We start from the raw sequence: 12,316 nt of genomic DNA, 5'->3' as shown, positions 1-12,316 counted from the left end.
TCACCAGTCATTTCGGAACAGGCTGAAACTCCCGTCAGGCTTCATGAAGGACAACTGGCGTTGGTAAAGTATGTTCATGTGGTAGAACGCGTCCTTCTCCAAGGTCCTGTTGTGTTGGTTGATGAGACGCACGTTCAGTGTGAAGTATTCACCAGTTACTTCGGAACAGGCTGAAACTCCCGTCGGGCTTCATGAAGGACAACTGGCGTTGGTAAAGTATGTTCATGTGGTAGAACGCATCCTTCTCCAAGGTCCTGTTGTGTTGGTTGATGAGACGCACGTTCAGTGTGAAGTACTCACCAGTTACTTCGGAACAGGCTGAAACTCCCGTCGGGCTTCATGAAGGACAACTGGCGTTGGTAAAGTATGTCCATGTGGTAGAACGCATCCTTCTCCAAGGTCCTGTTGCGTTGGTTGATGAGACGCACGTTCAGTGTGAAGTACTCACCAGTCACTTCGGAACAGGCTGAAACTCCCGTCGGGCTTCATGAAGGACAACTGGCGTTGGTAAAGTATGTCCATGTGGTAGAACGCATCCTTCTCCAAGGTCCTGTTGCGTTGGTTGATGAGACGCACGTTCAGTGTGAAGTACTCACCAGTCACTTCAGAACAGGCTGAAACTCCCGTCGGGCTTCATGAAGGACAACTGGCGTTGGTAAAGTATGTTCATGTGGTAGAAAGCGTCCTTCTCCTAGGTCCTGTTGCGTTGGTTGATGAGACGCACGTTCAGTGTGAAGTACTCACCAGTCACTTCGGAACAGGCTGAAACTCCCGTCGGGCTTCATGAAGGACAACTGGCGTTGGTAAAGTATGTTCATGTGGTAGAACGCGTCCTTCTCCAAGGTCCTGTTGCGTTGATTGATGAGACGCATGTAGAGAGTGTAGTACATGTTGGCGGCGAAGCTGAACATGTTCTGTTCCGCTGAATCCTGGAATAAGTTTAATGGGTTAATACGTCTTTATCATGGTGAGTGTATTGGATTATATGGATACTATGAAGAGCAGTTTCGATGTTAGTGTTTCGTATGCATTGACTTGACTTTTACAAGGCATTTGATACTCTCGCGCGTTACGTTACAGTAAGAATTCACGTAGCTCGTTCAATTGTGGTCAAAAAGGGGCAGATATTATTAGCACTTGATCTCGTAGGGAATGATTTTGACGACCGGTCTGGCCTAGTGGGCAGTGACCCTGCCTACGAAGCCGATGGTCCCGGCTTCAAATCCTGGTAAGGGCATTTATTCGTGTGATGAGCATGGATATTTGTTCCTGAGTCATGGGTGTTTTCTATGTATTTAAGTATTTATAAATACTTATATATTATATATATCGTTGTCTAAGTACCCTCAACACAAGCCTCATTGAGCTTACTGTGGGACTTAGTCAATTTGTGTAATAATGTCCTATAATATTTATTTATTATTTATTTATTTATGATTCAAGTATGTTTGATACAATAATATGCAGATGTCGTAGTCAAATTGTATGATTCGGCCATTTATAAGTTTACGAACGTGAAACGTTGTGCAAATGCCGAAGGCAAATTTTTAGTACGCTGACTAGTGTCAACGTAACGTTTTGGTTGTCTGGGGGTGACCATGGTTTGCTGTTTTATCAATTTATATTAACTTTTATACCACACCACCATCCTCACGGCCACCAAAATCTCAATGGCATCCAAAACCATCAGACAACCTAACTATCCACGTGGTCTTGTCTGTCCTACCCGTAGAGCGCAATTGAGAAGTCGGAGCCGTGGAGTCACCCAGATCCAAAAGCCTCCCCCGCCCTCCGCGCCCCGAGTAAGTCCGACGAACTCCAGATTTGATGAACACCCCAGCGTTTTTTTATTGTTTTAATGTGGAGCGCCACGCGTGGTAAATTAACGAACTTAAATTAACACGTTAAATGATGACACCGTTTGTAGACGGCGGAATTTTACAATTTGCCTGCGAGTCCTGCGACACATTTTTCTCGGGGTCTTGAAGCCACTTTGGAACTGTTGTTAGTACCCTAGGACCCTTATGTTATGAGTCTCTGGGACTGATGACATGTATCGCAGCATGTACAATCGAGTTCATAAATATGTATACATTTTATAACCTTATTGCAATAGATTCAGGAAATATTTACATATTTATAAACTTGACTGTAAGCATGTTTGGAACAAGTCTTATATGAGGAAACCTCAGGCACCTTAAGCCACTTTGGGACCGCTGTTATTTATTACGTGGATTTACTCAGGGTTCTTAAGCTACTCTAGGACCACAGTTGTTCCTTACGTGGAGTGCCGCAGGGTTCTCAAGCCACCCTTGCACCGCTGTTATTACTTATGTAGTATACCTAGATGACTCACCATGGGTAGCCTCAGTAGGGACGTAGCATTAATGGGCATCGTGGGGAACAGTGGCCCAACCACGTCTCCAACAACAGAAACCCTGGCCCGGTTGGAGCCGAACACGTAGTAGCGGTCGACCTCGTAGGGGATGATGGGCGTCTCGGTGACGTTGACGTGCATGTACTGGAACACGTAGGCGCGGTTGGACAGGTCGAGGAGGACTGATTGGTGCCGGTGCTGGGGAAGACCGTCCGCCTGTGGACAATGGTAAAATGTTACGTTCGATTATGAAGGAGCAAAGGAAAAAATACTGAAATAACGATTAAGATTATGTAGTGTGTGTACTACGCGTTACTCACACACGCTTAGTGTACAGCGTCAATTTGATACGATCGCATAATCAAAGGGTAGCTTTAATGAACACACTTTCATAGGTTTTATAAAAAATTGACGACTTTTATTTTTTTCATACAAAATAATTCAGCAAGCAATGTATCACTACTTTATTTTAACTCAAAACGTATTTAATGACGCACACGTCACAACTGACCATGATGTACGATATACATTGCCGCTCTAAAAAATAATTATGCTCTGGTAGACAAAAAAAAATCTTTCAGAATTGTTTTATAACACTAAAACCTACGTCTAGTTTAAGTTTGCGGTTTTATCAAAAATAAACACTGTACGATTTATTTATTATTTCCTACTTGGTCCAAGAAGAACTACTTGGTCTTGTCTTGAGTACAGATTTATAGTTAGAAAATAACAAACATGCCATTATATAGTAATGCCACGTGCATTACTAGATACGTAGATAAGGCGAAGTACACACTACAAATTTTTAGAATGATAAAATCTTGTGCGTAAATCAAAATAACATAGTCTCTGAGTCAGCAACAAGTTGCTGAACCGAATAAACTGCAGCGGACTTTCACAAGGCTTCACAAGTTAGCCTGCTGAGTATTATGGTCGGAAACTCATCCATAACACTCACCATGACAGGTAATAATAATAACCATGACAGACATTATTTTGATGTTGGTTAGAATTTTTCATGAATTATTGACACTATCAGATTCGTTAACCAAATTTGTAGCTAATAAATGTTTATCTATGTAGCCTAGCGTACCTCGACAGTGATCTTCTTGGTGTATTTATGCTGGCCCTGCAGCGTGGAGGCGTGCAGGTGCACGTGCACGTCGCCGAGGCGGGTGGGCACGACGGGCACGTGCACGGTGGCGGCGTCGCCGGCCGCGATGTACACGAAGAACTGGTGCTCGCCGAACGACGTGCGCGGGTTGTACGAGCGGACCTGGGGGATACAACGCTTGTTATACTACTATCGTGGCTTCTACAAGAGCTCTTTCAATGCGAGACTCTGTTGGTCTATAGCTTATTTGAAACTTTGTGCAGTTATTAATTTTTTATACCATTTCGGGGGCAAAGAAGCATACGGCCCGCCTGCTGGTAAGCAGTCACCGTAGCCTATGGACATCTGCATCTCCATAGGTGTTACATGCGCGTTGCCTACCTTTTTACTATTTTTTCTATAATAAATTTTTGACGATCCCTCCGATCCGGAGACGATCGATCCGATTATTGATTGAACACCTCCAGACGTTTGTTTCTTATGTGGAGTACCCCAGGGCCCTTAGGTCAATCTGGGACCGTCGTTATTTATTATGTGGAATACCTTAGGGTTCTTGTGCGTTCCTAAATAGAGTAACCTTGTCTATTTGGACGTATGGCAGTATACAGGCACTCACGATGCCATTCTCCAAGCAGAACGACGACCGCTTCTACCGCTTGCGGATGGTAGTCGAACAAAACCACGCAGTTGTTTCATGTGGAGTACCTCAGGGCCTAAAACCACGCTAGGGCCACTATTATTTCCTATGTAGAATTGCCCTGCCAACTTCGAAGACTGGCAGTATACAGGTACTCACAATGCCATTCTCCGAGCAGACAGAACGACGACCGCCTCTACCGCTTGCGGCTGGTAGTCAAACACGACCACGCAGTTGTTTCATATGGAGTACCTCAGGGCCTAAGGCCACGCTAGGACCACTATTGTTTCCTATGTAGAATAGCCAACTTCGAGGCAGTCTACAGGTACTCACGATGCCATTCTCCTCGACGTGCACGAATTTGTAGTCAGGTGAAGCAGACAGTACGACGACCGCCTCCACCGCTTGCGGCTGGTAGTTGAACACGACCACACGCAGGCCCACTTGCTCGCCCTGGCGGCAACGGTCGGGACCTTCCACTTGGATGAAGAATGGCAACACTCCCACATACTGTAAAGAAAGAAATACATCAGTATAAGAACGAACAACAGTTTAAATAAAGATAACTTTTTTTATATGTTAACAAACAAAACACTGACACTTTTTAATAATTTGTTATTTAAAACATTACCCATTAGGCGCAGTATCCAGTGGACAGTGTCAGACTCGCATACCTCAGGGTACTTTCACACCACTGTTGTTTCTAATATCCTGGAATGCCTGAAGTTCCTTTTAAAATAAATAAATTGATTTAATATCAGGCAAGCACCCATATACAATAATATTTCAGACCACTCTGGGACCACTATTGTTTTTTTTATGTTGAATACTTCAAGGTTCTTGCATGCCACTCTGGGACTGCTGTTGTTGTTAATGTATAGTACCTCAAGGTAGCCACTCTGGAACCGATGCAGTTTCTCATGTGCCTACGCCCCGGATTTTTGCGTGCCACTACTGACATATTGGGATAGAGCACCGTTTTTTATTGATATATTGATGTTCACGTCGCGCCACAGCCACACGTTGTCGTACTGTTACTCACATGCTCCGGCTCATGCAGCATGCCGAGCCCGCTGGTGGGCGACATGCTGACGGCCGACACGGTCCAGTGCGCGGGCACGCGCGGCACGTCCGCCGTGAACACGTAGCGGCCGTGCGGCCCGATGTTCACGTCTCCCACAGCCACACGTTGTCGTACTGTTACTCACATGCTCCGGCTCATGCAGCATGCCGAGCCCGCTGGTGGGCGACATGCTGACGGCCGACACGGTCCAGTGCGCGGGCACGCGCGGCACGTCCGCCGTGAACACGTAGCGGCCGTGCGGCCCGATGTTCACGTCGCCCACAGCCACACGTTGTCGTACTGTTACTCACATGCTCCGGCTCATGCAGCATGCCGAGCCCGCTGGTGGGCGACATGCTGACGGCCGACACGGTCCAGTGCGCGGGCACGCGCGGCACGTCCGCCGTGAACACGTAGCGGCCGTGCGGCCCGATGTTCACGTCGCCCACAGCCACACGTTGTCGTACTGTTACTCACATGCTCCGGCTCATGCAGCATGCCGAGCCCGCTGGTGGGCGACATGCTGACGGCCGACACGGTCCAGTGCGCGGGCACGCGCGGCACGTCCGCCGTGAACACGTAGCGGCCGTGCGGCCCGATGTTCACGTCGCCCACAGCCACACGTTGTCGTACTGTTACTCACATGCTCCGGCTCATGCAGCATGCCGAGCCCGCTGGTGGGCGACATGCTGACGGCCGACACGGTCCAGTGCGCGGGCACGCGCGGCACGTCCGCCGTGAACACGTAGCGGCCGTGCGGCCCGATGTTCACGTCTCCCACAGCCACACGTTGTCGTACTGTTACTCACATGCTCCGGCTCATGCAGCATGCCGAGCCCGCTGGTGGGCGACATGCTGACGGCCGACACGGTCCAGTGCGCGGGCACGCGCGGCACGTCCGCCGTGAACACGTAGCGGCCGTGCGGCCCGATGTTCACGTCTCCCACAGCCACACGTTGTCGTACTGTTACTCACATGCTCCGGCTCATGCAGCATGCCGAGCCCGCTGGTGGGCGACATGCTGACGGCCGACACGGTCCAGTGCGCGGGCACGCGCGGCACGTCCGCCGTGAACACGTAGCGGCCGTGCGGCCCGATGTTCACGTCTCCCACAGCCACACGTTGTCGTACTGTTACTCACATGCTCCGGCTCATGCAGCATGCCGAGCCCGCTGGTGGGCGACATGCTGACGGCCGACACGGTCCAGTGCGCGGGCACGCGCGGCACGTCCGCCGTGAACACGTAGCGGCCGTGCGGCCCGATGTTCACGTCTCCCACAGCCACACGTTGTCGTACTGTTACTCACATGCTCCGGCTCATGCAGCATGCCGAGCCCGCTGGTGGGCGACATGCTGACGGCCGACACGGTCCAGTGCGCGGGCACGCGCGGCACGTCCGCCGTGAACACGTAGCGGCCGTGCGGCCCGATGTTCACGTCTCCCACAGCCACACGTTGTCGTACTGTTACTCACATGCTCCGGCTCATGCAGCATGCCGAGCCCGCTGGTGGGCGACATGCTGACGGCCGACACGGTCCAGTGCGCGGGCACGCGCGGCACGTCCGCCGTGAACACGTAGCGGCCGTGCGGCCCGATGTTCACGTCTCCCACAGCCACACGTTGTCGTACTGTTACTCACATGCTCCGGCTCATGCAGCATGCCGAGCCCGCTGGTGGGCGACATGCTGACGGCCGACACGGTCCAGTGCGCGGGCACGCGCGGCACGTCCGCCGTGAACACGTAGCGGCCGTGCGGCCCGATGTTCACGTCTCCCACAGCCACACGTTGTCGTACTGTCACTCACATGCTCCGGCTCATGCAGCATGCCGAGCCCGCTGGTGGGCGACATGCTGACGGCCGACACGGTCCAGTGCGCGGGCACGCGCGGCACGTCCGCCGTGAACACGTAGCGGCCGTGCGGCCCGATGTTCACGTCTCCCACAGCCACACGTTGTCGTACTGTTACTCACATGCTCCGGCTCATGCAGCATGCCGAGCCCGCTGGTGGGCGACATGCTGACGGCCGACACGGTCCAGTGCGCGGGCACGCGCGGCACGTCCGCCGTGAACACGTAGCGGCCGTGCGGCCCGATGTTCACGTCTCCCACAGCCACACGTTGTCGTACTGTTACTCACATGCTCCGGCTCATGCAGCATGCCGAGCCCGCTGGTGGGCGACATGCTGACGGCCGACACGGTCCAGTGCGCGGGCACGCGCGGCACGTCCGCCGTGAACACGTAGCGGCCGTGCGGCCCGATGTTCACGTCTCCCACAGCCACACGTTGTCGTACTGTTACTCACATGCTCCGGCTCATGCAGCATGCCGAGCCCGCTGGTGGGCGACATGCTGACGGCCGACACGGTCCAGTGCGCGGGCACGCGCGGCACGTCCGCCGTGAACACGTAGCGGCCGTGCGGCCCGATGTTCACGTCTCCCACAGCCACACGTTGTCGTACTGTTACTCACATGCTCCGGCTCATGCAGCATGCCGAGCCCGCTGGTGGGCGACATGCTGACGGCCGACACGGTCCAGTGCGCGGGCACGCGCGGCACGTCCGCCGTGAACACGTAGCGGCCGTGCGGCCCGATGTTCACGTCTCCCACAGCCACACGTTGTCGTACTGTCACTCACATGCTCCGGCTCATGCAGCATGCCGAGCCCGCTGGTGGGCGACATGCTGACGGCCGACACGGTCCAGTGCGCGGGCACGCGCGGCACGTCCGCCGTGAACACGTAGCGGCCGTGCGGCCCGATGTTCACGTCTCCCACAGCCACACGTTGTCGTACTGTTACTCACATGCTCCGGCTCATGCAGCATGCCGAGCCCGCTGGTGGGCGACATGCTGACGGCCGACACGGTCCAGTGCGCGGGCACGCGCGGCACGTCCGCCGTGAACACGTAGCGGCCGTGCGGCCCGATGTTCACGTCTCCCACAGCCACACGTTGTCGTACTGTTACTCACATGCTCCGGCTCATGCAGCATGCCGAGCCCGCTGGTGGGCGACATGCTGACGGCCGACACGGTCCAGTGCGCGGGCACGCGCGGCACGTCCGCCGTGAACACGTAGCGGCCGTGCGGCCCGATGTTCACGTCTCCCACAGCCACACGTTGTCGTACTGTCACTCACATGCTCCGGCTCATGCAGCATGCCGAGCCCGCTGGTGGGCGACATGCTGACGGCCGACACGGTCCAGTGCGCGGGCACGCGCGGCACGTCCGCCGTGAACACGTAGCGGCCGTGCGGCCCGATGTTCACGTCTCCCACAGCCACACGTTGTCGTACTGTTACTCACATGCTCCGGCTCATGCAGCATGCCGAGCCCGCTGGTGGGCGACATGCTGACGGCCGACACGGTCCAGTGCGCGGGCACGCGCTGCACGTCCGCCGTGAGCACGTAGCGGCCGTGCGGCCCGATGTTCACGTCTCCCACAGCCACACGTTGTCGTACTGTTACTCACATGCTCCGGCTCATGCAGCATGCCTAGCCCGCTGGTGGGCGACATGCTGACGGCCGACACGGTCCAGTGCGCGGGCACGCGCGGCACGTCCGCCGTGAACACGTAGCGGCCGTGCGGCCCGATGTTCACGTCTCCCACAGCCACACGTTGTCGTACTGTTACTCACATGCTCCGGCTCATGCAGCATGCCGAGCCCGCTGGTGGGCGACATGCTGACGGCCGACACGGTCCAGTGCGCGGGCACGCGCGGCACGTCCGCCGTGAACACGTAGCGGCCGTGCGGCCCGATGTTCACGTCTCCCACAGCCACACGTTGTCGTACTGTTACTCACATGCTCCGGCTCATGCAGCATGCCGAGCCCGCTGGTGGGCGACATGCTGACGGCCGACACGGTCCAGTGCGCGGGCACGCGCGGCACGTCCGCCGTGAACACGTAGCGGCCGTGCGGCCCGATGTTCACGTCTCCCACAGCCACACGTTGTCGTACTGTTACTCACATGCTCCGGCTCATGCAGCATGCCGAGCCCGCTGGTGGGCGACATGCTGACGGCCGACACGGTCCAGTGCGCGGGCACGCGCGGCACGTCCGCCGTGAACACGTAGCGGCCGTGCGGCCCGATGTTCACGTCTCCCACAGCCACACATTGTCGTACTGTTACTCACATGCTCCGGCTCATGCAGCATGCCGAGCCCGCTGGTGGGCGACATGCTGACGGCCGACACGGTCCAGTGCGCGGGCACGCGCGGCACGTCCGCCGTGAACACGTAGCGGCCGTGCGGCCCGATGTTCACGTCTCCCACAGCCACACGTTGTCGTACTGTCACTCACATGCTCCGGCTCATGCAGCATGCCGAGCCCGCTGGTGGGCGACATGCTGACGGCCGACACGGTCCAGTGCGCGGGCACGCGCGGCACGTCCGCCGTGAACACGTAGCGGCCGTGCGGCCCGATGTTCACGTCTCCCACAGCCACACGTTGTCGTACTGTTACTCACATGCTCCGGCTCATGCAGCATGCCGAGCCCGCTGGTGGGCGACATGCTGACGGCCGACACGGTCCAGTGCGCGGGCACGCGCGGCACGTCCGCCGTGAACACGTAGCGGCCGTGCGGCCCGATGTTCACGTCTCCCACAGCCACACGTTGTCGTACTGTTACTCACATGCTCCGGCTCATGCAGCATGCCGAGCCCGCTGGTGGGCGACATGCTGACGGCCGACACGGTCCAGTGCGCGGGCACGCGCGGCACGTCCGCCGTGAACACGTAGCGGCCGTGCGGCCCGATGTTCACGTCGCGCCACAGCCACACGTTGTCGTACTGCCGCTGCACGCGGTTGAACCGGAACTTGCGGAAGTGGGACAGCTCGAAGCTGTTGTCGTGCTGGCCTGGGGATGAAGACATGAATAAGCACTGTGTACATTATGTTGCAAAAGGCTAACTTCTAGGCAAAGATCTACGAACAAAGGTGATTTACTCTTAGGTGCTTATTTCGATTGTAGTTATCATTGTAGGTGTTTGTTCTATTTAAGATAATAAATATGTGTAACGGTACATAATTAGGTCTTAAATATCAAGGTCCAAAGTTACAAAACGAGACGAAGTCGAGTCAAAGAACCCTTAGTATGAACTTGTTGCACCAAATAGTATATTATAAAAAGCACAATTTTAATTTTATTATTTGATGCAACTCTTAATTCAACCTTCCAGAATGTAATGCTTGAACTGATTACAATCTGAAAGCCTATGAAAGATAATGGTAAAGTTAAGCTGTTTAGTATGGTGGCTAAGCATTATCATTTGCATTTGGCGTCGTCGGTATGGTAGACGCAGTCCGAGACGCCATCGCAGCGTTCTCAGGGAGTTCAAGCCACTTTGGGACCGCTGTTGTTTCTTAATGTGGAGTACCTTAGGGTCCTGAGAGCACTCTAGGACCGCTACCGTTACCCATGTGACAGACTTACAGTTGGCCTCGTCGGTGTGGTCGGCGCAGTCCGAGGCGCCGTCGCAGCGCTTGCCGAGCGGGTAGCAGCCGCCCTCGAGGCAGGAGCCCAGCCCCAGCGACGCGTTGCAGGCGTTCGGCCGCTGCGTCACCGGCACGTCGCTGAACACCACTAGGCCGGCGTACCTGTAGATTGCATAGTAAAGCCAATCTTAAAATGTAATCCGGATCTAAACATATGGAAAAAAATTGGATCCGTATTCAAAAAGAGAATGACGTAACGCTTATGTACAATTTTTAACAACTTTCTTACAAAAAACTATCGTTACATATAGGTACCATGTTTACTGTAATGTTTTTTGATTGATGCTACTTTACAAATTTAAAATGTCGACAATTTAAAGCGTATTTTCATAGCGGTAGTTATAAGAATAAAAAAATATCTAGGAAAGAAAAAAGGGAATCAGACGTCATGTTGTTCCTGTAAACTGCTGAAATAACAAAAGAAATAAAAATATAATTTACTCGAAGGTTGTATTCGCGTCGATGCCGAAGGTGGAGGACGGGAAGTAAACCAACTGGTCCGCGACGCCAATATGTGAACGCCATGTGTACGCGAACGTCCCGTTGGTCGCCTCGTCGAAGTGGGACATTTGTGATATCACCTGTAAAAAAATTAAATGTCAGCTACGAGAATCGTGAATAATTTAATTAATTCGTCTACAGCCCGCGCCGCGACGTCAACTCAAACCTCGAGTCAGCGCTCTCGATGCTTATAAAGGCAGACCTAAGCTCTCCAAACCATTTCGCGCTTCATAAATACGTTTGGTAAACCGTAAAATTAATATATACAGTGTGTGTCTTTCATAACGACACTAATTTCAAGGGCTGAAAGTATAAGACCTAATGAACTGAAATTAGCATTTTTAGTTAAAAAATAAAAAATAAAAATTTTCATACAAATTAATTGGGCACGCAATGTATCAGTAATAAATTAAACTTAACAATTGTCATGTGATTTCATTGAAATTTCGCTCTTAGTGACATCCTGACACCTATTACAATTACCTACATCGTACATGTCGGTGACACTTTTGATTGACAAGACCGTCAAAGATCATGACAAGTGACCTTGTTCGTAAGAAAAGGACTTAACCGCCCTGCTATCGCGAAACACTTTGCGAAGTTTCTCCTCTCTTTCTCGCTCACAAAAGTTGCTTGAGGAGAAACTACGCAAGTGTTTCTTGGTCAAAGTTCGATTAAAAATTAAAAAAAGATTAAAAAGTTTTTATTTATTCAAAAAATAAAATCAATCTCTGCGATTCACTCGTCGAAGATAACGATGTTCGATGTGACGTCCTTGCATTTCGATGCAAGTGTTGCATCGGCGTATGAGAGACTGATGTACGCTTTCAAAATTAGTGTTCTGCTGAAGTTTTTGAAACGCGTCAGTTATTCTGTTCCGAAGATCTTCAACAGATATTTGTGGTTTCGAATACACTTCGTTTTTTATGGCCCCCCATAAAAAAAAATCTACCATCGTGAGGTCCGGTGAACGGGCTGGCCAACGTCGAGGCCCAAATCTACCGAGCCAGTGGTTTCCAAACATTAAGTTCAAATGATTACGCACGCGAACTGATGAATGTGCCGGAGCTCCGTCCATTTGCAACCAAGTCAGCTCCCGTGCTTCTTCTGGCAACGAATTGAAATAATTAGTCAA

At 52.8% G+C, this 12,316-nt stretch overlaps 1 protein-coding gene across 1 annotated transcript in view; it reads right to left on the bottom strand.

Annotated features, from left to right (window-relative positions):
- LOC133527446 (CD109 antigen) overlaps positions 1-12,316 on the bottom strand; it is a 64,787-nt gene that overhangs the window by 15,941 nt on the left and 36,530 nt on the right. The window contains exons 16-22 of the mRNA XM_061864463.1: positions 11,122-11,261; positions 10,619-10,782; positions 9,819-10,042; positions 4,462-4,638; positions 3,471-3,653; positions 2,357-2,593; positions 745-929 (exon numbers count right to left, since the gene is read on the bottom strand). Coding sequence (XP_061720447.1) covers positions 745-929; positions 2,357-2,593; positions 3,471-3,653; positions 4,462-4,638; positions 9,819-10,042; positions 10,619-10,782; positions 11,122-11,261 — 1,310 coding nt within the window. The remainder of the gene's footprint in view (positions 1-744; positions 930-2,356; positions 2,594-3,470; positions 3,654-4,461; positions 4,639-9,818; positions 10,043-10,618; positions 10,783-11,121; positions 11,262-12,316) is intronic.

The sequence above is a fragment of the Cydia pomonella genome, chromosome 18 (genome assembly GCF_033807575.1).
Source record: "Cydia pomonella isolate Wapato2018A chromosome 18, ilCydPomo1, whole genome shotgun sequence".
Taxonomy (NCBI): Eukaryota; Metazoa; Arthropoda; class Insecta; order Lepidoptera; family Tortricidae; genus Cydia; species Cydia pomonella.
The sequence above is the reverse complement of the archived record's forward strand: the minus strand, read 5'-3'. Positions and strand labels throughout refer to the sequence as shown.